Consider the following 27561-nt stretch of genomic DNA (forward strand, 5'->3'; position numbering starts at 1 on the left):
AACCACAAGCTGATAAGCAATGAAGGTTCTCTTTGCAGCCGATGGAGGCAAACAAGAAGCATCTAAATAATGTGTCAATTAGAAAACAAGATGGCACAAGGCAAATGGTATGACTTGGTAACAGTAAGGCCCGTACACGTGATCGGATATTTTGACAACCATATCCTCGGAAGCAATACTGACCATAAGACCAGGGTTTGACAAATTTGCTTGGAATCTAGGAGCCAGCTAAAAAAGTTAGGAGCCAGAAAACGCGCCCTGTCCCGCCGAGCTTGTGCGCAGAAGCGAACGCATACGTGAGTAGCACCCGCATATGTAAACGGTATTCAAACCACACATGAGGTATCGCCTTGATTGTTAGAGCGAGAGCAATAATTCTAGCCCTAGACCTCCTCTGTAACTCAAAACATGCAACCTGTAGAATTTTTTAAACGTCGCCTATGGAGATTTTAAAGGGTAAAAGTTTGTCGCCATTCGGAGCGTGACATGTTGGGTATTAATTTACTCGGCGTAACATTATCTTTCACAATATAAAAATAAATTGGGCTAACTTTACTGTTGTCTTATTTTTGTAATTAAAAAAAGTGTGTTTTTTTTTCCCCAAAAAAAGTGCGCTTGTAAGACCGCTACGCAAATACGGCATGACAAAGTATTGCAACGACCGCCATTTTATTCTCTAGGGTGTTAGAATAAAAAATATATATGTTTGGGGGCACCAATTAGAGGGAAGGAGATGGCAGTGAAAACACTGGGGAAGCTCCATTAGAATTGCTGGTTTACTTGTCATGCCAACGGCCACCACAAGATGGCGCCAGATCACAGAAGAAACTTAGGCCTGCAGAAGGCTGCAAAGCCACGGCCTCAATTACCGGCCAGCGCGGCCCACCGCGATCGCACGGCGGGGGCGCAAGGAGACACAGGATGGGGTTTCCTGTGTCTCTGTGCGCCCTCAACGCCCGATCGCGCTGGTAGACGGGAGAAAGAGAGATGCGACCCTCCCTAATAGAGGACACAGGCAGCAATAAAAATCCCTCTCCAAAAAAACAAATGTACTATTTCAATGTCGTATATTACTTTTTAAAAGTTATGCTGTAGGGAAGTCTCTTCCTTGTAAACGGCTGTCAGCTTTTTAAAGCATGAGGGGGAGTCCAATCTTAATAAAAAGCAAATTCTAGCTAATACTATATGTGACTGATATAGTAGATCAGATGGATTTGGGCTTTCTCTACATTCTCTTATTATAAGAGCAGATCCTCCATTAGGGATGAGCATAATTGTGTGTTGGACTGGGAATGCTGGGTAATTGTCTGTCCACACCAGTGTGCCTCAGCTGTCATTGGCTGCAGGGTGTCACCTGACGCAATAAAAACATTCAATGTTGTGGTTTCAGTTTTGATTTTTTTTTTTTCTTCTTCTTTCACAAAACTTGAATGCAAGTGTCTGGTGTAAACAACTTGGCAATTGGTTTGTAGAGCCTGTACATGTAAATGGTATTCATGTTTCATATTTTGTGTTGTGCAAAGATATCAGATTGACTTGTAGTCTAAGCCAGAGCTGTAATGCTGTTTCTTATATTGGGGTATGAGACAATTACACCATTGTAAATAAAAATGTGTAACCAAACAGCTTTCACTTACAGATGCAAAGTGCAGTAGTGTTTGCCCATTTCATCTAACCGCAGATTCATTAACCACTTCCTTACTGGGCACATATACCCCTTCCTGACCAGGTGAAATTTCAGCTTCTGGCACTGCGTCGCTTTAACTGACAATTGCGCGGTCGTGCGACGTGGCTCCCAAACAAACTTGGCGAGCCTTTTTCCCCACAAATAGAGCTTTCTTTTGGTGGTATTTGATCATCTCTGCGATTTTTATTTTTTTGCGCTATAAACAAAAAAAAGAGCGACAATTTTGAAAAAAAGTCAATATTTTTTACTTGTTACTATAATAAATAGCCCATTTTTTTTTTTTTAAACATTTTTTTTTTCAGTTTAGGCCGATACGTATTCTTGTACATATTTTTGGTAAAAAAAAAAATCGCAATAAGCGACTGGTTTGCGTAAAAGTTATATCGCTTACAAAATAGGGGACAGAATTATTATTTTTATTATTATTTTATTTATTATTATTATTTATTTTTATTATTATTTTTTTTTACTAGTAATGGCGGCAATCTGCGATTTTTTTATTGGGACTGCGACGTTATGGCGGACACATTGGACACTTTTGACACATTTTTGGCGCCATTCACATTTATACTGCGATCAGTGCTATAACAATGCACCGATTACTGTATAAATGTGACTGGCAGTGAAGGGGTTAACACTAGGGGGGCATGGAAGGGGTTAAATGTATTCCCTGGGTGTGTTCTAACTGTAGGTGGAGGGGGGGTGACTGGGGGAGGTGACCGATGCTGTGTCCCTATGTACAAGAGACACAGATCGGTCTCCTCTCTCCCTGACAGGACATGGATCTCTGTGTTTACACACAGAGATCCATGTCCTTGTCCCTGTAACCGCCGATTGCGAGTGCCTGGCGGACATCGCGGCCGCTAGGCACGCGCATCGGTATCTCAGGAATGCGGCGGGCGCGCGCGGCGGCGCTCGCGCGCCCTCTAGTGGCCTGGAAGAGCGGAGGACGCATATATATATGTACTGAGCCCATAGCGTCGGCGGTAAAACGCCGCTATTTTTACCGCCGACGCTACGGGCGGATTTGCGGCGCATTTCGGCCTCTAGCGGGGTGCTTTTAACCCCTGCTAGCGGCCGAGAAAGCATTAAAACCGCCCGCAGTGCGCTGCTGAAGCATTGCAGGAAGTATAGCCACGCTGTCCCATTGATTTCAATAGACAGGAGCGGTGGAGGAGCGGGAAACGCACCGCTCCAAAGATGCGGCTAGCAGGACTTTTTTTTACCGTCCTGCTGGCGCAACGCTCCAGTGTGAAAGCCCTTGGGCTTTTAAACTGAAGTAAATGTAACAGCTGTTTAAGGGTGGGTTGCAGACGCTATTTTTAACGCTATAGCGCCTGCAAAACGCTCCAGTGTGAAAGGGGTCTAAGGGTGCAATACATTGAGCTTTTCAGATTTGTTGCTTCTTTTTCACTGTTTGCTGCATCCTCTCCTCATATAGGCTCATCTATAGAATGCATAATTTCAAAGGACATATTGGGGGTTATTTACTAAAGGCAAATCCACTTTGCACTACAAGTGAAAAGTGCACTTGGAAGTGCAGTTGCTGTAAATCTGAGGGGTAGATCTGAAATGAGGGGAAGCTCTGCTGATTTTATCATCCAATCTTGTGCAAGCTAAAATGCTGTTTATTATTTTCCTTGCATGACCCCCTCGGATCTACAGCGACTGCACTTCCAAGTGCACTTTTGTGCAATTTCAAGGGCACTTTGCACTTGTAGTGCAAAGTGGATTTGCCTTTCGTAAATAACCCCCAGAGGGTCAGTCTGATAAAGGTGACTATTTAACCAATTGCTTACTGGCCACATAAACCCCCTTCGTGCCCAGGCGAAATTTCAGCTTCCGGCACTGCGTCGCTTTAACTGACATTTGCGCGGTAATGCGACGTGGCTCCCAAACAAAATTGACGTCCTTTTTTCCCCACAAATAGAGCTTTATTTTGGTGGTATTTGATCACCTCTGCGGTTTTTATTTTTTGCGCTATAAACAAAAAAAGAGCGACAATTTAAAAAAATATATATATTTTTTTTACTTGTTGCTATAATAAATATCCCAATTTTTTTTTTTTTAAAAACTATTTTTTTTCTCAGTTAAGGCCGATACGTAAAAAAAAAATCGCAATAAGCGTCTGGTTTGCGCAAAAGTTATAGCGCCTACAAAATAGGGGACAGAATTATGATATTTTTATTTTTTTATTGGGACTATGTTATTGCGACGGACGTATCGGACACTTTTGACAAAAATTTGGAACCATTTACAATTATACAGCGATCAGTGCTATAAAAATGCACAAATTACTGTATAAATGTGACTGGCAGTGAAGGGGTTAACACTAGGGGGTGAGGAAGGGGTTAAATGTGTGTTCTAACTGTGTGGGGGGAGGGGGTGACTGGGAGAGGTGACCAATGCTGTGTCCCTATGTACAAGAGACACAGATCGGTCTCCTCTCCTCTGACAGCACGTGGAGCTCTGTGTTTACACACAGAGCTCCACGTCCCTGCTGTGTTCCCGACGATCGCGTGTACCCGGCGGACATCGCGGCCGCCAGGTACACGCATCGGCTTCCCAGCGATGCGCCGGGACAGTGTTTACCCGCTGCGGGTAATGGGCGCGCGTGGGTAATGCACTTTAAATGACGTCCAAAGACGTCCAGTTGGCACCTGAGACCCGCGCTGTTGACGTCTTTTGTCAATAGTGCGGGTCTCAAGTGGTTAAAGTGGAGCTCCAGGCTGGGGACAAAAAATGAAAAGCCAGCAGCTACAATTATTGTAGCTTCTGACTTTAAATATAAGGACACTTTTACTTTTGTGGGAAAAAAAAATCTTTCTTTCTATCTTGTGAAAAAAATATATAAGGACACATAACAGTCCAGAGATCCTGTAATGTCGCCACCACAGCTGATTCGTCAATTGTAAGTAAGACCCCTTACACACTGGGGCATTTTTTTCAGGCGCTTTTGGGCTGAAAAACGGCCCCTCTGCAGTCTGTGTAAAAGCCTGAGTGCTTTCACACTGAGCCGATGCGCTTGCAAGATGTTAAAAAAAACTCCTGCAAGCATCTTTGGAGCAGTGTGTACACCGCTCCTGCCCATTAAAATGAATGGGCAGCGCGGCTGAACCACCAGCAAAGCTGCGCTTTTCGGGTGGTTTTGACCCTTTTTTGGTCGAAAGCAGGGACTAAAAGCTCCCCGCTAGCAGCCAAAAATGCCGGTAAAGCGCCACTAAAAATAGCGGCGCTTTCCCGCCGACGTCGCCCCAGTGTGAAAGGGGTCCAAGGGAAACAGGCAGTGAAGCCTACTGAATGGTCCAGCTGTCTTGTGGGACCTGTGTGTGTCCCAGAAGGGGGGGGGGGGCAGAAATGCTTATAGATCGCCGCAGCGATCTTACCTGGAAGTGGGAGCATGTACCTGTCAACCAAGTACCCGCTCTCCCCTCCCCCTCAAAAAGTGCCAAATGTGGCAGGGGGGGGGGGGGGGGGGGGGAGGGTGTGAACAAACAGAGCTTCTCCCTTTCTGGTGGAGTCTCTGGACCTTTCCTAGAATAAAATCGGTTTCCTCACCAATAATCACCTACCAGTTTCATGCATTTAAAAAAGAAAAATTAAAGTTTTTTTGCATTATGTGAAAGATGAAGTTACGCCAAGTAAATAGATGCCTAACATTTCACGCTTCAAAATTGCACACGCTCGTGGAATGGTGCCAAACTTTGGTACTTAAAGATCCCCATAAGTGACATTTTCAATTTTTTTTTCTTTCTTTTTTTTTTTTTTTTACAGGTTACTTGTCTTGATTATACCCCTTTCACACTGGGGCACTTTGGGGTCCTGCTAGCGGCATCTTTGGAGCGGTGAAGAAGCGGTGTGTATACCTTTCCTGCCCATTTAAATCAATGGGCACCGTGGCTATACCACCGGAAAAGCGCCTCTGTGGTGGTTTTAACCCTTTCTCAGCCGCTAGTGGGGGGGTGGGGTAAAAGTGCCCCGCTAGCGGACGAGTAGCGCTGTGAAATTGACAGTTAAGTTCCGCAAAAAATTGTGGTGCTTTACCGCCGACGCACCCACCACCCCAGTGTGAAAGGGGCCTTACAGAGGAGGTCTAATGCTTGAATTATTGCTCTCGCTTTGACGTTTGCGGTGATACCTCACGTGTGGTTTGACCGTCGTTTACATATGCGAGTAAATTTTATTTTTAAATTTACTTTTCTAGTTTGCTTTCTTTTTTTTTTTATCACTTTTACTGTGTAAACATCCCTTGTAATAGGAATAGTCTGTGACAGGTCCTCTTTACAGTGAGATCTGGGGTCAATTAGTCCCCAGATCTTGCCTCCTAGGCTGGGAAGCCTGAAATCCCCCCCCCCCCCCAAAAAAAAATCCTGGGCCGAAACAATTAATCGATTATGAAATTATTTGATTACCATTTTCATAATCGATTAATCGGCCAGTAACACGATGGGTTAAAAAAAAGAAAATTAGTCCTTTTATAGTACAAAAAGAGCAAATAATCACCACTGTTAATATTGTATTAATACGAAAAGTCTTTGTACATTCGCTGAAGGAAAGAATGTTGTTTACAATTTTCACTTGCTTCTAACACGGTTTTAAAATGAATGTAATTTCCACATACACTGTCTGAAAATTCCTTTGACCAAGACGTTTTCTATTATTTCTAAACTTCCCCGACATTGTGGTTGAAAACGAACGTCAATTTGACCCCACTGACAATTAGAAAATCGAACGTTCTTAAAATGTATTTTTTTTTTTTTTTGGAAGGAAGAAATTTTTGTATGGCCGCACTTTTTTTTTTTATTTTTTAAGGTTATTAATCGATTAATCAAAACAATAATCGGCCAACTAATCGATAATGAAAATATTAGTTAGTTGCAGCCCTAGATCCTGGCTTCCCAGCCCGAGGCAGCAGCTTTTTTTTTTCAAATGCGGAGGCTGGGCATGACGTCATAGAAACTCCATAGAGCCTCCGGGGACCATCTGACACGCCGGAAATCTCTATGGTCAACATCCGCCGCCGATCGGCTCCTTCTCCGGTTCGCCAATGGCAAGGGTGAGCCAGGAGAAGCACTGGAGGGAGGGGGAATGTGTTTAAGAACGATCAAGCTGCTATGATTGTTCCGATGGTGCAGGGAATCGCCAGCTCTAAGATATCTAAATGATGCCTGTAACTGCAGGCATTATTCAGATATCGTCGCTCAAAGTCAACAACGTCATATGACGTTGGGCAGACGGAAAACGGTTAATTCTACTTTATTTTATCTCTGGATATCCTTTTAACCACTTAAGGACTGAAAGATTCCCCCCTTAAAGACCAGGCCATTTTTTGCGATGTGGCACTGCGTCGCTTTAACTGACAATTGCGCAGCCGTGCAACGCTGTACCCAAACAAAATTTGATGTCGTGTTTTTTTTTTCCCCCACAAATAGAGCTTTCTTTTGGTGGTATTTGATCCCTCTGTGGTTTTTTATTTTTTGCGCTATAAACCAAAAAATGGTGACAATTTTGAGAAAGGGGGGAAAAAAGTAAAAAAATTAATTTCTTCCTCAGTTTAGGCAAATATGTATTCTACGTATTTTTGGTTAAAAATAATCGCTATAAGCGTATATTTATTGTTTTGTGCAAAAGGTATCATGCCTACAATATAGGGTATAGATTTATGACATTTTGTATTATTATTATTTTTTTTTTACTAGCAATGGCGACATTGCGGCAGACAGATCGGACACCCAACTTGACATTTTTGACACTTTTTTTTTTTGTACTAATGACACTGGCTGGGAAGGGGTTAACAGGGGCAATCAATGGGTTAAATGCGTTCCCTCAGTGTGTTTACTAACTGTATGGGAGACTGTGTGACTGGGGAAACACACAGATCTGTCTTGCTGCATAGCAGAAAGATGAAATCTGTGTGATTTGCCCTGTCAGAACAGAGATTTGTCTTATTTATACAGGCAGATCCCCGTTCTGTCACTGTGGGGAATGATCACGGGTGATCGGCAGATATTGAGTCCTCCCCACCCGCTGATTGGCTCCCCCGCTGGCCAGTGGGAACGAGCCAATGTACAGTGAAAGCGATTCGCAAGAAGCAGCCACATTGACGCAGTACAACTGTGACGGCTGGTCCTTAAAGCGGAGCTCCACCTCCACTCCTGCTCATCGGAACCCCCCCCCCCCCCTCCGGTGTCAAATTTGACACCTTTCAGGGGGATGCAGATACCTGTCTAAAGACAGGTATTTGCACCCACTTCCGGCCACACAGTCTGCGGGTAGACTGCGAGCAGGACGTCAGATCCCCCCCCCCCCCCCCCCCCCGTTGTGTTCTGGGAAATACACAGCTCCCAGAACACAGCGGGAACCAGTCAGCATGGTGCAGCGCGACTCACGCATGCGCTGTAGGGAACCGGGCAGTGAAGCCGGAGCGCTTCACTTCCTGGTTCCCTCACCGAGGATGGTGTCGGGGGCAGCAGAGTGACGAGTGATCGCTCGTCCTCTGCTGCGGACGGCGCTGGACTCCAGGACAGGTAAGTGTACTTATATTAAAAGTCAGCAGATGCAGTATTTGTAGGTGCTGGCTTTTATTTTTTTCAGGGGACATCCGCTTTAAGCGGTTAAGGGCACATGAGTTGCATGTGAATCCACCTCGGAGGTGCATCCAGGCAGCCCATAGAAGTAGATGCAGGAAGGTGGTACTGATTTTTAAAGGGGTTGTAAAGGCAGATTTTTTTTTTTTTTTTATCTTGATGCACACTTACCCGAGGTCCTTCTCTTTCCAGCGATGTCCACGAGTGTCTCAGTCGTCCAAGATTCTCCCTCCTGATTGGCTGAGACACAGCAGAGGCGCCATTGGCTGCCGCTGCTGTCAAAGTCGGCTAGCAAATCGGTGGAGAGAGAGGGGCCGGGGCGGGGCTCAGTGCCTTAATGAACACACTGAGCTGCGACTCTGCTCAGGTGCCCCCATAGCAGGCTGCTTGCTGTGGGGGCACTAAACAGAAGGGAGGGGCCAGGAGCACAGAAGAGGGACCCGAGAAGAGGATGATCCGGGGCTGCTCTGTTCAAATCCACTGCACAGAGCAGGTAAGTCTAACGTGTTTGTTATTTTTATAGGGAAAAAAAAACGAGACTTTACAATCACTTTAAGGCCCCACGATATTTGCGCAAATGTTTACCAAAGCATTTTTTTTTTTTTTTGCTAAAAATACATCATTATTAGCAGATACAAACACAGCAAATTTTACAAAATTCCTGATAAATATAAAAACTTAAAGTGGTTGTACAGGTTTGAATTTATTTTAACCACTTAACAATCGCACGCCGTAAATGAACGGCATGGGCTTTGTGCGGTGATATCTGAATGATGCCTGCAGCTACAGGCATTATTCAGAGCTGCCCTGTCCCCGTGTGCTCGCATGCAGAAGCGAACGCATACGTAAGTCCCGCCCACATATGAAAACGGTGTTTAAACCACACATGTGAGGTGCCGCCGCGAACGTTGGAGCGAGAGAAATAATTCTGGCTCTAGACCTCCTCTGTAACTCAAAACATGTAATCAGTAAGTGTTGCCTATGGGGATTTTTAAGTACCGAAGTTTGGCGCCATTCCATGAGAGTGTGCAATTTTAAAGCGTGACATGTTGGGTATCTATTTACTTGGCGTAAATTCATCTTTCACATTATGAAAAACATTGGGCTAACTTTACTGTGTTTTTCTTTTTTTAAAACGTGAAATTGTTTTTTGCAATGACCGCCATTGTATTCTCTAGGGTCTCTGCTAAAAAAACATATATAATGTTTAGGGGTTCTGTGTAATTTTCTAGCAAAAAAAATATGATTTTTACATGTAGGAGCAAAGTGCCAGAATTGGCCTGGTTGTCAAGTGGTTAAATAACAAACATATCATACTTGCTCCTCTCCCATGATTTGTAATTCAATACCCCTTACCTAGAGGAACCCTTGAAAATGTTGATGTCTTTATGGACCTTGTTTGTGCACTGGTGCACAGTCATGTTGGAACAGGAAGGGGCCGTCCCCAAACTCCTCCCACAAAGTTAGGAGTATGAAATTGTCCAAAATGTCTTGGTATGCTGACGCCTATAGAGCTTCCTGCACTGGAACTAAGGGGCCAAGCCCAACCCCTGAAAAACAACCCCACACCATAATCCCCCCTCCCCCCACCAATTGATTTGGACCAGTGCACAAAGCAAGGTCGACAAAGACTTGGATGAGCGAGTTTGGGGTGGAGGAACGTGACTGGCCTGCACAGAGTCATGACCTCAATCTAATAGAACAACTTTGGGATGAATTATAGCAGATACTGTGAGCCAGGCCTTCTCGTCCAACATCAGTGCCTGACCTCACAAATGCGCTTCTGGAAGAATGGTGAAACTTTCCCATAGACACACTCCTAAATCTTGTGGACAGCCTTCCCAGAAGAGTTGAAGTTGTTATAGCTGCAAAGGGTGGGCCAACTCAATATTGAACCCTACAGACTAAGACTGGGATGTCATTTGTACATGTGCGTGTAAAGGCAGGCGTTCCAATACTTTTGATAATCTAGTGTATATGTGACTTGGGTGCGTTTTGAACCACATCCAATTTGCATGACATAAGAACATGCAGGCTTTTCATGGAGTTGGTTGACATTAGGGATGAGTTACGGCTTGTTGGCACAGTCCATGTGCAGAGCCTGCCAGGAAGTCTTCACGGCTCTGCGCTAACCACAGGAAGGGAGACATTTTCCGATCTCTGCAGCCGAGCATCGGGACCATGTCTTCCTGCCTGCGATTAGCCAGACTTCCTGGCGGGCTCAGTGCGTTTTTAAAGAGGTATGATTTTAAGCATGGTTCATGCGATTTACATTGTCATACGCTTTGTCAAGTCACACCTGAACTGCTCCTGAACCGCTTACCAAAATCGTATAGAAGGGGGATGAAATCCCACTGTCAAAACCGGACCGCACATATGTGAACCTGGTCTCGCTGCATCCAAGGACAAAATAGTTATTGGTAATCGGTATTGGCGAGTACTTGAGAAAAAGTACCGTTATTCGTACCCGGTCTTAAAAAAAACTGGTATTGGCGCATACCCACAGAAAGTGTTTGGGAAATGCACCGCAACACATGATCAGTGTTCACAACACACTTCAAAGTGAATGGCTGTGTGTGCAGTCAGTTAGTACATTGTATGCCTAGATGAGTGGGGCCCTAGATGTTCTCATTAATGGCTGTATCTTCTTTCTGTTAAAGGATATTCGAAGATTTTTTGGAGTAAGCCCAGTTGCCAAGAAAACCTCGAATGAAAAAATTGATAAAAAAGAGAGATCCAATGAGAAGATCGATAAAAAAGCGAGATCTAAAGCGTCTGATGAAGTCCCAGAACGCAAAAGGTCAAAAGATAAGGTGAGTGTTACTTTTATACTTTATATCGGGGTCTCCAAAGTTTTCAAACTTGAGTTGCTGGACGGTGGCCAGTGAGAATAGAACATGCTTTGGCATCAGTTGGAGTAAATGGCATAGGCTCGTGGTCACTGAGTGCAAATAAATTGCATTATTGGTGTCCGTGGGAGAATTGGTTCCCCATCTCTGGTGTCAGTGAAAGTAATAGTACCCCATTGTTGTCAGTTGAAGTAGTTCCCGGTCTTTGGTGCAGTGGAAGGAATAGTATCCCAAGGGCCGCTTAAAGGTAAACAAAGGGCCACATTCGGGCTGCAGTTGGGAGACCCCTGCTTTATATATTAGAACAAAGGGTGAAGGGAAACTAAGAGGATGATTCCCATCACTTTGTGAGATTTCTTTTAACTTCCTGTCGAGTTTCTGGGACAGGAAGTGAAGGAAAATTTCCCCAATGGTACACAAACGGCAAAAAATTACCTGGCACAAACATGCTTTGCAAAACGAAAAAAAAGGATTTGGCTATATATACTGTATTTATCGCGGTATAACGTGCTCCCGCGTATACCGCGCACCCCTAAAGTGGCCCCGAATCCTGTGGGAAAAAGTTTTTTTTGTACTTTAGTTTTGGTGTCTTGCGCGGCGTCCATCGGCGGCCTCGTTGGGTCCGGGGTTCGTCTGCGGGCTTCGGGTGTCTTCTTCGTCGGGTCCGGCGTCCTTTCTGCGGCGTCCTCGCGTCCTCCCCGCTTGTTTCCCGCGCCGAGTTTGAATACTGCGCCAACATATACAGAGCGCAGTACACTCGTGTATTGTCGGGCAGGCTCGGCAACACTCGCGCTCACGTCCTGTACGTCCAGGACGTGAGCGCGGAAGAGCCGAGACTGGCCGACTATACCCGAGTGTACTGCGCTCGGTATATGTCGGCGCAGTATTCAAAACTCGGCGCGGGTATCGGCGTATACCGCGCACCTACGATTTTGCCCTGATTTTCAGGGCAAAAAAGTGCGCGATATACGCCGATAAATACGGTACACCAAACAGAAATTGCAAATGTACCATCTTATGGTATGTTTTCACAGGCGGGGCAAATGGCACTGCTGTGCTCTTCCAGTGCATGCAATGAGGCCCTCCCAAAAGCTATATATACATACATATACAAATTCAGGGACTGCTGCACTTGTAGTTTATTGAACAATATTTACATACCAAAAAAGTTGCATATCCTTCCACACAAGTTTTGCACTATAATGCATGCGCCCTTCTTCAGGTAAGGAATAAACAAGCATATCTTCTAGTATGTGAGATTTTATGATGGACTAAATAGCATAGTGCCTGCAGAAGCCCAACCAAGCCAACTAGAAATTGTGCTTGGCTGCTATATAATGGTTTGAGCTGTTAGAAGGGTATCTTTTGTATGATACACATACAATGTTACGCTGAGGTTATTTTGTGACCTGTGTGTTTTTTTTTTTTTTTTTTTTGTTAGTTGAAGAGTCCAGCCAGCGATGATGATGCAAGGAAAAAGCAGCAAACTAAGAAGAAGAGGAGGGCGATCATTGACTCAGGTCATATCTTTATTACATTTGTTTTCTTGGTCTACATGCTTAGATTGTCATATGTGTGGAGCTTTAAAAATACACCCGACGGTTGTAGTGAACAGGATATTTATAATATTTCAATAAAAACTGCTTTAAAACGTTGGACTGAGTAATAGCTCCCAGGGCTGGTTTGAATTGTAATTTTGGTTTTGTATGCTCTCTGCCAAAAAAAAAGTGAGTTTATCTTTCATACCAGAAAAAGTAAGCTTAAGGCTTCATTTCCACTGACGTTTTTACAGCCACTTTTCTGAGAGTTTTTTACAGCTTAAAAACGCCTGTCCATGTTATTCTATGGCATCATGCCCACATAGACGTTTTTGAGCTTCAAATGGCATAGCTGTAAAAAAAAATGCAGGACCAGGGCGTTCTGAAGCTCCAGAGTAGAGCTGTAAAAACGCCAGACGTTAAACGCTCAAACCCTTTTTGGAGTGCGGCTGTCCAGAACGTTTTTCCTTCATTTTGCATGGAAACCCTTAGGCTTCATTTCCACTGGCGTTTTTACAGCCACTGTTTTACAAAATAAACATGGACAGGCGTTTTTAAGCTGTAAAAAAGGCTAACAACAGTGGCTGTAAAAACGCCAGTGGAAATGAAGGGTTTCCATGCAAAATGAAGGAAAAACTTTCTGGACAGCCGCACTCCAAAAATAAATTGCTTTTATTGTAAAATCAAAAAACACAAAGAGCATGCCACAGCAGACGGGGTAAAAAGCTGACGCGTTTAACACCAAACTTTAGTGCTTATTCATAGCTTATGTAAGCTATGAATAAGCACTAAAGTTTGGTGTGAAACGCGTCAGCTTTTTACCCCGTTTGCTGTGGCATGCACTTTGTGTGTTTTTTGATTTTACAATAAAAGCAATTTATTTTTGGAGTGCGGCTGTCCAGAACGTTTTTCCTTCATTTTGCATCATTCCATGCATTGCCAGCACCCGTGGCTTTGGATCAGGTGAGGAGACTTTCTGATTAGTATCCTAGAGCGGTGATTTCTCTTTTTCATAAAGGGTTTCCATGATTGGCTTGTCAAACAACTAAAAAAAATAAGTTGCAATTACAGCTACACTTCTTTTCCAGATGGAACATTCTCATACTTCAAATAATTATGTGAAAGCACTTAAATCTACAATTTATAAAGCCCAGGTTCACACTGGGCTGTGGGAGTGACGCTGTGCGAGTTCAGCTGAACTTGCACGATTTCACTCCCGGTTGTCAGTCCTAATTTCGGCCACGATTAGAGACATCTGTACAAGAACTACTTTTTGAAATCGGTGCAGCACCGATTAGGGCAGTGCCATTTCCGGCAAAGGCAGCTGATTTGACGTCAAATTGCACCAGTGTGAACCAGGGCTGAAAGCTGAATTCCATGGATTTATTTGTTTTTGCATTGTTACCTTGGTCCAGCTTGAACTAATGTAAGTATGTATATTCCATACCTGGAGGATCCCTGTGGAAGAATGTCATCACTGTAGGGGCTGCCGTTACTACAGCAGTCCTCTGTCTTGTGGCACCATTCATCCTTAATGATTGCAAAGCATTCTCTATTTAGAAAGCGCGGAGAGGCTGGGCAGTAATGTCACAATCTTCACCTAGTCCAACCAGAGAAGGCTTTGCATTAATTGAAAAAAATGCAACGTGTGTTCTGAATTGCACCCATGACAAGCAGGTGAACCCTTCGGTTACTTTGCAGCAAGGCAACCACCCATCGTGGAACCTGGAAGATCACTGTAGTAGTTCCACTTCCATTCGGATCAGATAAGTATGGAATATGTATACTTTATATTGGTCCAAGCTGGATTAAAGTAAGTATGCAAAAAGAAATCCATACCTGGAGTCTAGCGGTCACCCACTTTGTTTTTTTTTAGTTCAGCTAAGTTTCCTTGTATTTCAATTGTACTGGAAATTATATTTCAAAATAAACAAAACATTGAGGTTTGGAAGGTTAAAGGGGTTGTAAAGGTTTGTTTTTTATTTTCTAAATGGGTTCCTTTAAGCTAGTGCATTGTTGGTTCACTTACCTTTTCCTTCCATTTCCCGTCTAAATGTTTTTTTTCTTTGTTTTCTTTGTCTGAATTTCTCACTTCCTGTTCCTCCTCAGTAAGCTGTTCAGTAAATTGTTCTGGCCGACTTTCCACCGCTCGGATAATGGTGGCAAGTTTACTGAGGAGGAACAGGAAGTGAGAAATTCAGACAAAGAAAAAAAACCTTTAGAAGGGAAAGCGTAAGTGAACAAACGATGCACTACCTTAAAGGAACCTATTTAGAAAAAAAAACCTTTACAACCCCTTTAAGGCCCTCAAAATACAGTATCTAACAAAAGTGAGTACACCCCTCACCATTTTGTAAGAATTTTTTGATATCTTTTCATGTGACAACACTAAAGAAATGACACTTTGCTACAATGTAAAGTAGTGAGTGCACAGCTTGTATAACAGTGTAAATTTGCTGTCCCTTCAAAATAACTCAACACCCAGCCATTAATGTCTAAACCGCTGGCAACAAAAGTGAGTACACTCCTAAGTGAAAATGTCCAAATTGGGCCCAATTAGCCATTTTCCCTCCCCGGTGTGACTCGTTGGTATTACTAGATCTTAGGTGTGAATGGGGAGTAGGTGTGTTAAATTTGGTGTTATTGGTGTTACACCTTTGCAGCCATTGTGCTATATGCTGGGTGTTTGGTGTGCTCCTGTATCTTTTAAGAAGGGGTGGCTCTCCTTCAGTCCACCTTCCAATATCTATCCATTAGAATGCATGTGCCTCCACTGTGGGGATGCTCATTGTTTAGTGTTAGGACCACAGATTACAGGGTGCCTTGGCGCGGCTCTGTGGCTCACGCATGCGTTTGCAAATACGTGCGGACAAAACCCCTGTTTTTAACGCATACTGTTTGACAGGTAAATTGGTTGTTCTGCAGGCTGGTCGTTAAGGAGACTTGGTTTTTCCCTGGGCATTTCCCAGGTTTTGTTGTTATCCACTCAAAACGGGCCTCGCTATTGTCGACTAAAGAGGTTGAGTGCATGTGCTCAGCGTCGTATCCAGAGGTTGTCTTTGGGAAATAGACGTATGAGTGCTACCAGCATTGCTGCAGAGGTTGAAGGGGTGGGGGGTCAGCCTGTCGGTGCTCTGACCATACCACGCACACTGCATCAAATTGGTCAGCATGGCTGTTGTCGCAGAAGGAAGCCTCTTCTAAAGATGATGCACAAGAAAGCCTGCAAACAGTTTGCTGAAGACAACCATGTCCTGTGGTCTGATGAGACCAAGATAAACATATATGGTTCAGATGGTGTCAAGCGTGTGTGTGGCGGCAACCAGGTGAGGAGTATAAAGACAAGTGTGTCTTGCCTACAGTCAAGCATGGTGGTGGGAGTGTCATGGTCTGGGGCTGCATGAGTGCTGCCGGCCCTGGGGAGCTACAGTTCATTGGGGGAACCATGAATGCCAACATGTACTGTGACATACTGAAGCAGAGCATGATCGCAGGGCAGTATTCCAACATACCGACCCCAAACACACCTCCAAGACGACCACTGTCTTGCTGAAGAAGTTGAGGGTAAAGGTGATGGACTGGCATGTCTCCAGACCTAAACCCTGTTGAGCATCTGTGGGACATCCTCAAATGGAAGGTGGAGGAGTGCAAGGTCTCTAACATCCACCAGCTCCATGATGTCATGGAGGAGTGGAAGATGACTCCAGTGGCAACCTATGAAGCTCTGGTGAACTCCATGCCCAAGAGGGTTAAGGCAGTGCTGGAAAATAATGGTGGCGACACAAAATATTGACACTTTGGGCCCAATTTGGACATTTTCACTTAGGGGTGTACTCACTTTTGTTGCCAGCGGTTTAAACATTAATTAGTGTGAGTTCTTTTGAGGGGTAAGCAAATTTACACTGTTATACAAGCTGTACACTCACTACTTTACTTTGAGCTGAGGCTGTCAATCAAAACTGCACAATGTAGGAGGGCGGTTTCTAATTTTTTTTTCCACTATGTTGGGTAGATATATATCGGCTGATATTTGTCTATTTTGGAAAAATTGGCATCGGCCGATTATTCTCCAAATTAGGACGATATAACACTGACTGCAGTCACCGCACCTCTGCCTGCAGAGTAAGGAGAATCCTTCTCCCTTCTCCACACTCTGCAGAGCAGTGCCACGGTGTGTGTAACTGGAGGGGGAGAGAGGCCCTTTCATCATTGAGGTTGAATGTCGGGGTGGGCGGGACCAGGCTATCCAACACCTGCCGATTGGGATCTGGGCGGGCCGCTAAGTGTATGTGGGCCCCCCCCTTTCTCAAACACACCAATCATTGGCTGGATAGCTGCTGGGTCCCGCCCACCCACAAAATTACGCTGAATGCTTCAGCGCCTCTCTCTCCATACAGTTTCATACACACGGCGTAGCAGAGAGCAGTTTCAGTTACACCATCGGCTGTGAAACCTGCCAGGGCCATCTGCCAATGCCAACCAGGGCCACCTGCCAGTGCCACTTGCCAATGTCAACCAGTGCCATCTGCAAGTGCCACTTGCCAATGTCAACCAGTGCCACCTGCCAGTGCCAATTAGTGCCATCTGCCAATCGGTGCCACCAGCCAGTGCCATCTGCCAATCAGTGCCACCTGCCTAAAATATCGGCTGCAAAAATCGGCATCATGGGCCATCGGTCACCCCGATTTCTAAATATCGGCATCGGCCAGAGAAAAACCCATATCTGTCGACCTCTACTGTTAGGACACAGTGTTCAAATCTAGTTCACAGCTGCTAATTAGGAATTGCAAACACATTACTCTATAGCCCCCCCCCCCCCCCCCCTAATCCTCACAAAGCAGGGAGAGCATGTAAGAATTTTTAAGAAAATGTAAGTAAAAAGGTAACCAGCATTTTTTTTTCTTTGTTATTGTAATTCAACAAATGTAAAGTAGGTGTTATCCCAATATGTCGGCACAAGTGAAAATACACTTTAAACCAGGGGTCTCAAACTGGTGGCTCTCCAGCTGTTTTGAAACTACAAGTCCCACCATGCCTCTGCTTGTGGAGTCATGCTTCTAACGGCCAGCCCTGCAATGCATAATGGGACTTGTAGTTTTGCAACAGCTGGAGTGCCGCCAGTTTGAGACCCCTGCTTTAAACTAAACCTGTCATTTGTCCGTGCAGGGTAAAGCAACTGGTTCACTTTTTTTCAAATCCCCCTAAACCCTTCCTTCTCATCACCAGCAAGTGTGTGTGTGTGTGTGTGTGTGTGTGTGTGTGTGTGTGTGTGTGTGTATATATATGTGTGTGTATATATATATATATATATATATATATATATATATGCCTTCCTTCACTACCCAGTAGCTCTGTTCTGCCTCTGGTAGTAAAGGCAAGTAGGCTTTGAGTTTCTAGAGTAGTAGCTTAAACGAGTCCATGGAGTGGTGGGTTGCGAACACAAGGGAAGTAAATGCCTGATTTGGCCTTGTTGGGCAAACTAAAGGCTTTCTTTAAATAAAGCCATGGCTCTCCAGATAAGCTTTGAGTTTTTAACCCTTTCCATACAGGGCTTTTATACACACATCCATATCAGGCCTATTCTGGCACTTCTCTCCTACATGTACAAATCATAATTTTTTTGCTAGAAAATTACGCAGAACCCCCAAACATTATATATGTTTTTTTAGCACGCACCCTAGGGAATAAAACGACGGTCATTGAAACGTTTTATCTTGCACGGTATTTGCGCAATAATTTTTCAAACGCCTTTTTTTTTGAAAAAAATTGTTTCATGAATTAAAAAAATAACAAAACAGTAAAGTTAGCCCAATTTTTTGGTGAAAGATGATGTTGCACCGAGTAAATAGATACCTAACATGTCACGCTTTAAAATTGCGCACACTCATGGAATGGCGCCAAACTTCGGTACTTAAAAATCTCCATAGGCAACGCTTTGAAATTTTTTACAGGTTACCAGTTTAGATTTACAGAGGAGATCTAGTGCTAGAATTGTTGCTGGCACTCTAACGCACGCGGTGATACCTCACATATGTGGTTTAAACGGCGTTTACATATGTCGGCGGGACTTGCGTGTGTGTTCGCTTCTGGGCGCGAGCTACTGGGGACAGGGGCGTTAAAAAAATAAATGTATTCTTCTTTTCTTTTTTTTTACATATTTATTTATTTTTTTACACTTTTTTTTTTTTTTTTTATTATCACTTTTATTCCTATTACAAGGAATGTAAACATCCCTTGTAATAGGAATGTGTGTGACAGGTACTCTTTATGGAGAGATGCGGGGTCAGTAAGACCCCACATCTCTCCTCCAGGCTGGAAAGCATGAAATCGGTGAAAAAAAATTCACCGATCTCATGATTACTGTTGCTTAGCAGCCGCAATCGCGGCTTTGTTTACTTACGGGGACCCGGGCGTGACGTCATCACATCGTGCCTGGGTCCTCCGACGGTCATAGAGATGACTGGTGTTTTCTTGTGAAAAAAAAGAGATGCCTGGTGACCATCTGGTCACCAGTCATCTCTATGCTTCCTGCCAGCACCGGACGATTCGTTCTCCGGGCCCCCGATGGCACGGGAGAGCCCCGGAGAAGCACCGGATGGCGGCGGGAGGGAGGGGGGATGTCCTCTCCCGCCGCCTATAAAAACGATCAAGCGGTGGAACTGCCGCTATGATCGTTCTTATGTTGCACAGAATCGCCGGCAGAAGAGAAGGATATCTGAATGATGCCTCTAGCTGCAGGCATCATTCAGATATCCCCCCACAAAGCCCAGGACGTCATATGACATCCACCCGGAACGGTAGAGGTCCTTTGTGGACGTCATATGACAATGGGCTGGTATTGAAGTGGTTAATGAATTGTCTAAATTGGGGATCTCCAAACTCTCTAAACAAAGGGCCAATTTATTGTCCTTCACAAACTAAAGGGGCCAGACTGTAGTCCCCCGGGAGTAGAAAATGCCTGAACATCAGTGGGAGTAAACAATGCCTCAGACTTTGTCAGTAGGAAAAGGAATAGTGCCCTTTCATAGGTATTGGAGAAATATTGCCCAATTGGTGGCATCATTGGGAGGAATAGTACCCCATCAGTGGTGCTATTGGAAGAAATTGTGCCCCATCATTGGTGTCATTGAGAGGAATGGGGCCTGAGGGCCAAAATAAAGGCAGGCAAAAGGTCACATTTGGCCGTGGGCCGCAGTTTGGAGACCACTGGTGTAAATTATAGCTTGCAGGAAGAGTCCAAGCATTATCCTTTTCTATTTAGAAGAAAATTGGAGGCTGTGCTTTTCTGACCTCTCCTGAAAATGCTAGTGACTGGGCTGTAATGCGAAATGCATAGAACATTGTGTGTGTGTGTGTGTGTGTGTGTGTGTGTGTATATATATATGTGTATGTATGTGTGATATATATATATATATATATATATATATATATATATATATATATATATATATATATATATATATATATATTTTATATTATATTATATATATTTTATATTATATCATTTTTTATTTATTTTTTCTCGGATTAACATGGTGCACATTGTTTATGTGTGTGATCAAGTCTAATGTTGTGAACTGAACCTAAAGTTTGATACTCTACAGATTCTGAAGAGGACACACCACCACCACCTAAGAAGTCTAAAAAACCTCAGGAGATTTCGCCAACCATTACAAAGCCTCTCAAAGTTAAAAAGCCAGACCCCGTTCGCTACGTCTCAGATACAGGTATGTGGTCAGAATCTTAAAGCGGACCTTCAGTCAAATTTTTTTCAACTTTCCATCTATTAAATCTTCTGCCCTTGTGGTTGGTTTTTAACTTTGGATAGTATAACTTTTTTTTTTTCCTGCCAGTAAACTTACCTTATACAGCCCACTTCTTGTTTTCTTGTCTGGTAAAGATCCTAGGCTAATGACATCATGCACAGCTCTCTCACTCTTGTAAGAGTTTGCTAGGAAGGGAAAGGGGATGAGTCATATGAGGGATAATGAGAGCTAGAGGCCTGCCTCTGTGTCTGTGTGGTCAGCTGCCCATAGTTAAAATGGATGCAGCCAGACTTGGTGGAGGGAGATTTCTGCAGAATAATTGGCAAGTACAGTGTGTGTGATCTCTCTCTATTTTTATTAAAACTTTGGTTTGAGAATGTTTTGCAAGTAGGCAATCGCTCTACTGCAGGGTGTTCTTCCCGGTCATTATTGCAGACTGACAGCGGTGAGAGCCGGTGGTTTGGGGGACGGTCTATCTGGATCGTTTTACCCCCGGATGCCTGCATACTTAGGTGTGCTTGTTTTAATCATCAACCATGCGAGTTTCTAAATGTTGTACCCTCATTAAATGTAACTATATTCTCCAATCGGCACCAGTCACCGGACAACAGGACCGTGTCTCCCATCATATGCTACTAGCACCGGGTCTTAGTGCCGCCCGACACCCCATAAAATCTTGGAGGCACTGCAGGGATCATAATGATCACTACTGACACCATCACCACAAAGGCGCCCCTCCTAATACAGCACCTCTAGTTTTGGCCCTGCATACATTGTCCAGTGATGTTGGGGCGGCCATAAATCTTGTCGGCTAAGAGAATGCTTGTTGTACTCCGTTTTTTTATTGAACAGGGTAGAGAGTAGTTTTTTGTACCTCCCTGCTGGGCTTTTGGAAGAGTACAAGGGGGCGTGCCACACCGCTGGCTGAGCTGAGGAGAGGGATAGCAGCCAGTGGTCTTACAAATAGGATGTCAGCAGGCAATGTTTTTTCAGCAAGTTCAGCAGCCTATTACAGAGGAACTACAGAGCTCAGAAGAACATGGATGGCAAAGTTGGTGAAGGTAGGAGATCAGCAACAAGGACATGGGGAAAATAAAATTTGGCCGGAGTTCTGCTTTAAACGCTATTCTATCGGACGCTAACAGAAAATACTTCTTGAAGTACCTAACATAGTTAAAGTGAACAACCTGCTGAAGAGGAACAGGCGTTCAAAGTGGCCCTAATGAGCTTTTTGCAACGGTAGTTTCCTTAAGAACTACCTGCGCTTAAGTCAGGCAAGCATTTATGCCAGTGAACAGTAGAGAATGTAAGGAAGTGGGCATTTAAGTGGTGATAGCGTACACATAAATTTGTAAAAACAAAAGTGTTTTTGAAATATACATAGATACAGCCCCCATATCCACATTAAGGGGACTAACAAAGAGTCCCCTATATCTATAAAATTACCACATGTGTAGCAAAACCTCAAATGGTAGAATATAAAAACTTGTCGCAGCATAATGTCAAATGGGTGTTTGTATGGAGCTTGCCAACATGTTTCTCGGTGCAATGGCCGCTTCCTCAGGGCTTCATTCCATAGAGTATAACTCCACACCTATGCTCAAAATTGCCTGGCGCATCCGAGCTAAGGGGAGACCAAAGAAAAAACATCCAGTCAGCCACCAACATACAGAAAATAAAACCCTGCTACATCAGAGGATACATGGTATTTACCATCAAATCTGGATATGATGAGCCACTCAAAATTCAATAAGAGGTTGGACTGTGGGTTCCTTGGAAGACCCAGATACTTATAGTTTCTGTCTCCTCCTCATATGGGAGGTATTTCCATGCGTTTTGCAGAGGTGCAAGACATTTTTACCCTTTCTTTGTGTCACTGGTGGGCGATCTACATCTCAATATTGATTTAAGGATTCTTTGATTGACTGAGCCATTGGATGATATGCAGTTGTTGCAGGGATTGCCTAAACTCAAAAATCACTATCAGGTCCACGCCACTGTTGCTCTGTGATGGGTGGGAGTAATTGGACACTCCTTCCTAAGTGTAGACTGAGACCATTATACGAATTAAGTGCAAGCAGGGGCGGACTGACAACTCATGGGGCCCCCGGGCAATAGAAGATTTTGGGGCCCCCCAGGCTTACAGATGGCCGCAGTGCAGAGGCAGGGCAACTAAAATCTCAGGATTTTTACATCAAAAGCATGTCAGTTTCAGACATATCAGGGACAGATGTAAAAAAACAAACATATTTTTACATACTGTCCCTGGTTTTATTGAGCCTGGCAATCCTGATGGGGCCCCCTAGTGGCATGGGGCCCTTGGGGTTTTACCTTGTGATCTTGTATAATACTGATGTTGGTATGTTTTGTTCTTCAGTGCAGATACATTGCACATCTTTTTATTTTGCAGTGGCCTTGAATACTGTTTGTTTATACTGGCTGCCAGTTTCTAGTTGTTAGTCACTTTAGAACACGTGTGGGGTTGCCTACCGGAGAGTTTTCAGTAGATTTTTGATATTTGCTTGAACTGTGCAGTATGGGGCTTTATGTTTGTTTGTCTTATCTGCAGCAAAGTCTTGGCCTGAGGCTTCTACGTGTTTCATCATCTTTAGCACAAATCATTTTTTTTCCTCTGTAGGCATCAATTATTTTATTGCATGTAATAATACGTATATCTATTTTTGCTAAGCAAGGTTTTGAAACTAGATAAAAATCTGTGCTTTGAGAGCGGCTTTTCTAAGTGATACACACCTTTGATAGGCACATAGGGTGTAGGCTCTGCTGGGATCAGAGAACAAACGAATAAGCCTGGATGGCAGCACTCCAATACAACACCTTTATTGGGTTAAAATCCAGTGTACTGCAGTCGATCCATACAGTACAAAAAGGGAGGGGGGGTGCAAGCAGCTTGCATGTTTTTACACCTGAATCTGGTGCCTAGTCATAGCTAGTGTAGTGACAAAACGGATGTGAATATATGTATGGTGGTGGCCAATGGAAAATGAGGTGTCCCAAGGGCCACTCCCACACGTATAATTAGTTAATTAAAGAATATGGGACAGCTGTGACTGGAGAGCTCTCCCATCCACAGCTCTTACATAGACCGTTAAAAAAAAAAAAAAAACGAATACAAACATAAACCAATTACAAATAACATATTAAAATTGAATCGCCACATTAATAACAGTGGGTATAACCCATGGGACACAAAATCATGTTTGTTTAACCACTTCCATACCAGGCACTTGCGCACCTTCCCGCCCAAGCCAATTTTCAGCTTTCAGCACTGTCGCACTTTGACAATTGCGCGGTCCTGCGACGTGGCTCCCAAACAAAATTGGCGTCCTTTTTTCCCCACAAATAGAGCTTTCTTTTGGTGGTATTTGATCACCTCTGCGATTTTTTTATTTTTTTTATTTTTTTTTTTTTATTTTTTTTGCGCATCAACTAAAAAAAGACTGAAAATTTTGAAAAAAAATTACGTTTTTATTTTTTTCTGTTAATTTTTTTGTAAATAAGTAAGTTTTCTCTTTCAATTACGGGCACTGATATGGCGGCACTGATGGGCACGATGAGATGGCACTGATGGACATCGATGAGGTAGTACTGACGGGCACAGATGAGGCGGCACTGATTGGCAGCACTGATGGGCACTCATGGGCGGCACTGATGGGCACTCATGGGCAGCACTGATGGGCACTCATGGGCAGCACTGATGGGCACTCATGGGCGGCACTTATGGGTGGCACTGATGGATACTTATGGGTGGCACAGATGGGCACTGATAGGTGGGCACTGGGGTGGCACTGATGGGCACTGGGGTGGCACTGATGGGCACTGTGGGGTGGCACTGATGGGCACTGTGGGGTGGCACTGATGGGCACTGTGGGGTGGCACTGATGGGCACTGTGGGGTGGCACTGATGGGCACTGTGGGGTGGCACTGATGGACACTGTGGGGTGGCACTGATGGACACTGTGGGGTGGCACTGATGGACATTGTGGGGCAGCACTGATCTACCCATGTTTCCAGTCAGTGCCCATTTGTGGGCACTGATTGGCATCTTTTTTTGGCCCACCCTGGTGGTCCAGGGTGGGCTTCCCTGGTGGTCCATGTGGCGATCCGAGGGGGGGCTGCACTGATAAACAATCAGCACGAACCCCCCCTGTCAGGAGAGCCGCCGATCGGCTCTCCTATACTCGCGTCTATCAGACGCGAGTGAGGAAGAGCCATCAACGGCTCTTCCTGTTTACATCGTTATCAGCCGTGATTGGACACGGCTGATCACGTGGTAAAGAGTCTCCGCCGGAGGCTCTTTACCGAGATCGGTGATGCAGGGTGTCAGACTGACACCCCGCACCCTGATCGCCGCGCGCCCGGCATGAAATCCTGCAGGACGTCCATTGACGTCCTGTCAGGATTGTGTAACCACTTCCCGGACGTAAATCGGCCATAGGCCGGGCGGGAAGTGGTTAAAAATTGGTATTGTTATCCACAACACATGTGTTCAGTTATCAGAAACACACCAAGGACCTTCCATGTGTCAGATGTAAACGCAAGACTGCAAAAATGCATGTATGAAATAAAAATAAAATAATGCGTGTACATGCGACCCCATGGACTAAGGAACGCTACAGCAGTGACTCTGAGACCATTTATAAAAACAAGATAATTTTCTCTATTCGTATATATATGTCAGGAAGGCTGCAATAAAAATGTATTGGTATCGTTCCTAATCGGTCCATATGTACATAGTTACATAGTTAGTCAGGTTGAAAAAAGACACAAGTCCATCCAGTTCAACCACAAAAAATAAACAAAATAAAAAACACAGTACAATCCCATACACCCAACTCCATACCCACAGTTGATCCAGAGGAAGGCAAAAAACCCCAGCAGAGCATGAGATCCAATTTGCTACAGCAGGGGAAAAAATTCCTTCCTGATCCCCCGAGAGGCAATCGGATTTACCCTGGGTCAACTTTACCTACAAATCTTAGTACCCAGTTATATTCTGTACATTTAGGAAAGTATCCAGGCCTTTCTTAAAGCAATCTACTGAGCTGGCCAGAACCACCTCTGGAGGGAGTCTATTCCACATTTTCACAGCTCTTACTGTGAAAAAACCTTTCCGTATTTGGAGGTGAAATCTCTTTTCCTCTAGACGTAAAGAGTGCCCCCTTGTCCTCAGTGTTGACCGTAAAGTGAATAACTCAACACCAAGTTCACTGTATGGACCTCTTATATATTTGTACATGTTGATCATATCCCCCCTTATTCTCATCTTCTCAAGAGTGAATAAATTTAGTTCCTCTAATCTTTCCTCATAGCTGAGCTCCTCCATGCCTCTTATCAGTTTGGTTGCCCTTCTCTGCACTTTCTCCAGTTCTCCGATATACTTTTTGAGAACTGGTGCCCAAAACTGAACTGCATATTTCAGATGAGGTCTTACTAATGATTTTTACAGGGGCATAATTATATCTCTGTCTCTGGAGTCCATACCTCTCTTAATACAAGAAAGGACTTTGCTCGCTTTGGAAACCGCAGCTTGGCATTGCATGTAATTATTGAGCTTATGATCTACCAAAACCCCCAGATCCTTCTACACTACAGATCCCCCTAGTTCTACTCCCCCCTTCATGTAGATGAAGAGACCCCTATAATGGCTCACCAAAAAGAAAAGCGGAGCAAAAACATGGCAAAACAGCAGAAAAAGTAAAAATAAAAAGGGAAAGACACAGGAGCATCAAAATCGCATGATTATATGTTTATAAATTCCATATGTATGATGTTGATCCCTGTGGCTCGCTTCACATTGCTAGTCTCCTATCATTTCCCATCCTCCACTGAAGAGCGCACATACTCTACCTTGATTACTTCATCTTTCACATTCTAGGTCCCTCATTCCTTAACAGATTGCAAACATATATTTTTTAGGGGGGGGACAATGAGTTGGTGTGCATGGTACACATAAGTGGACAAAGGATGTATATGAAATCCTGTCCACCATTCTACAAAATACCAAATATCGTCAAGACTAATCACCAATGATCGGCTATGGTTTTGTCGATTTTTAAAAGAAAACAATCGATGCAATATCAGTATAGTGTATTTCTTAATGCTGAAGATATGCACATATCGAGTGGACCAAAAAATGCGAGAGGAAAAAAGTTAAAAAGCAAAGAGTCAATGGTGGAGGGGTAGAAAACAAGAGACGGCAAAGGAAAACATTTGAAAAACGAGAGACAAAGGGCAAAAAGACACGGGCACAGCACCAGCTGGCATATTACGGAACGGCACAAAATAGAGAAATTATCACTAATGGAAAAGGACAAAAACCATCTCCGAATGAGAAATATCGAGCATTATTAGTAGAAAAACGCAAAGTCAGAATCAAATGAACATGCATTTTTTTTACACAGTCCTTTATTTATAAAAGTGGCATACTTCCCACTCAAAGTTGAGGCCAGTGAGTTTTCTAGTGTTTAAATTAAATATCCAATGGACTTCTTGTCTACATGATATTTTAAATTTATCGCCCCCTCTGAGTGGTCTTGCTGCCTTTTCCATCCCCTGGATCACTAAACGTGATGTGTCCTTGTTGTGGTAATCGTTCCAGTGTTCTATGTTGGTGGGATGATTTCTGTCTATCGTAGAGCCGATCTCTAATGCCTCGTACACACGATCGGAATTTCCGATGGAAAAAGTCAGACGGACTCTTCATCGGAAATTCCGAGGAATTCAGTTGGAGTTTGGATAGAGAACATGTTCTCTTTTACTCCGATGGAATTTCTTGACAAAGGGATAATATGTACAACTGTTCATGCCACACCCAAAAGTACCCTTTAATTGTAACCAATGGGTGGGTGTCTTGGTACTCGTGTATAGACGACTAGGTGACAACCATCTCCCTAGAAAGGGTGCTCTCCTTGAAACCGTTCTAATGCAATTTAAGAGTATCTGTGAGTAAATTGGATTACTAGATAGAACAGGTAGATATTTAACAATCTTTTTAATTCTATCGAATTCAATACTGTATGGCATGGAGAACCCAGGAATGTTACCAAAATGATTAAATTCCCTGTGTTTAGATCTATGCTTTACGGACAGTTTATCACACAAATTGCATCGGGG

General features: G+C 43.9%; 1 protein-coding gene across 2 annotated transcripts in view; it reads left to right on the forward strand.

Moving 5' to 3' along the window:
- Nucleotides 1-27561, forward strand: part of RFC1 (replication factor C subunit 1) — a 97337-nt gene that overhangs the window by 2483 nt on the left and 67293 nt on the right. For both annotated transcript variants that reach the window (XM_040335123.1, XM_040335124.1), the window contains exons 2-4: nt 10935-11087; nt 12565-12643; nt 20266-20388. In XM_040335123.1, the coding sequence (XP_040191057.1) occupies nt 10935-11087; nt 12565-12643; nt 20266-20388 (355 nt within the window). The remainder of the gene's footprint in view (nt 1-10934; nt 11088-12564; nt 12644-20265; nt 20389-27561) is intronic.

This window comes from Rana temporaria, chromosome 1, assembly GCF_905171775.1.
Source record: "Rana temporaria chromosome 1, aRanTem1.1, whole genome shotgun sequence".
Classification (NCBI taxonomy): domain Eukaryota; kingdom Metazoa; phylum Chordata; class Amphibia; order Anura; family Ranidae; genus Rana; species Rana temporaria.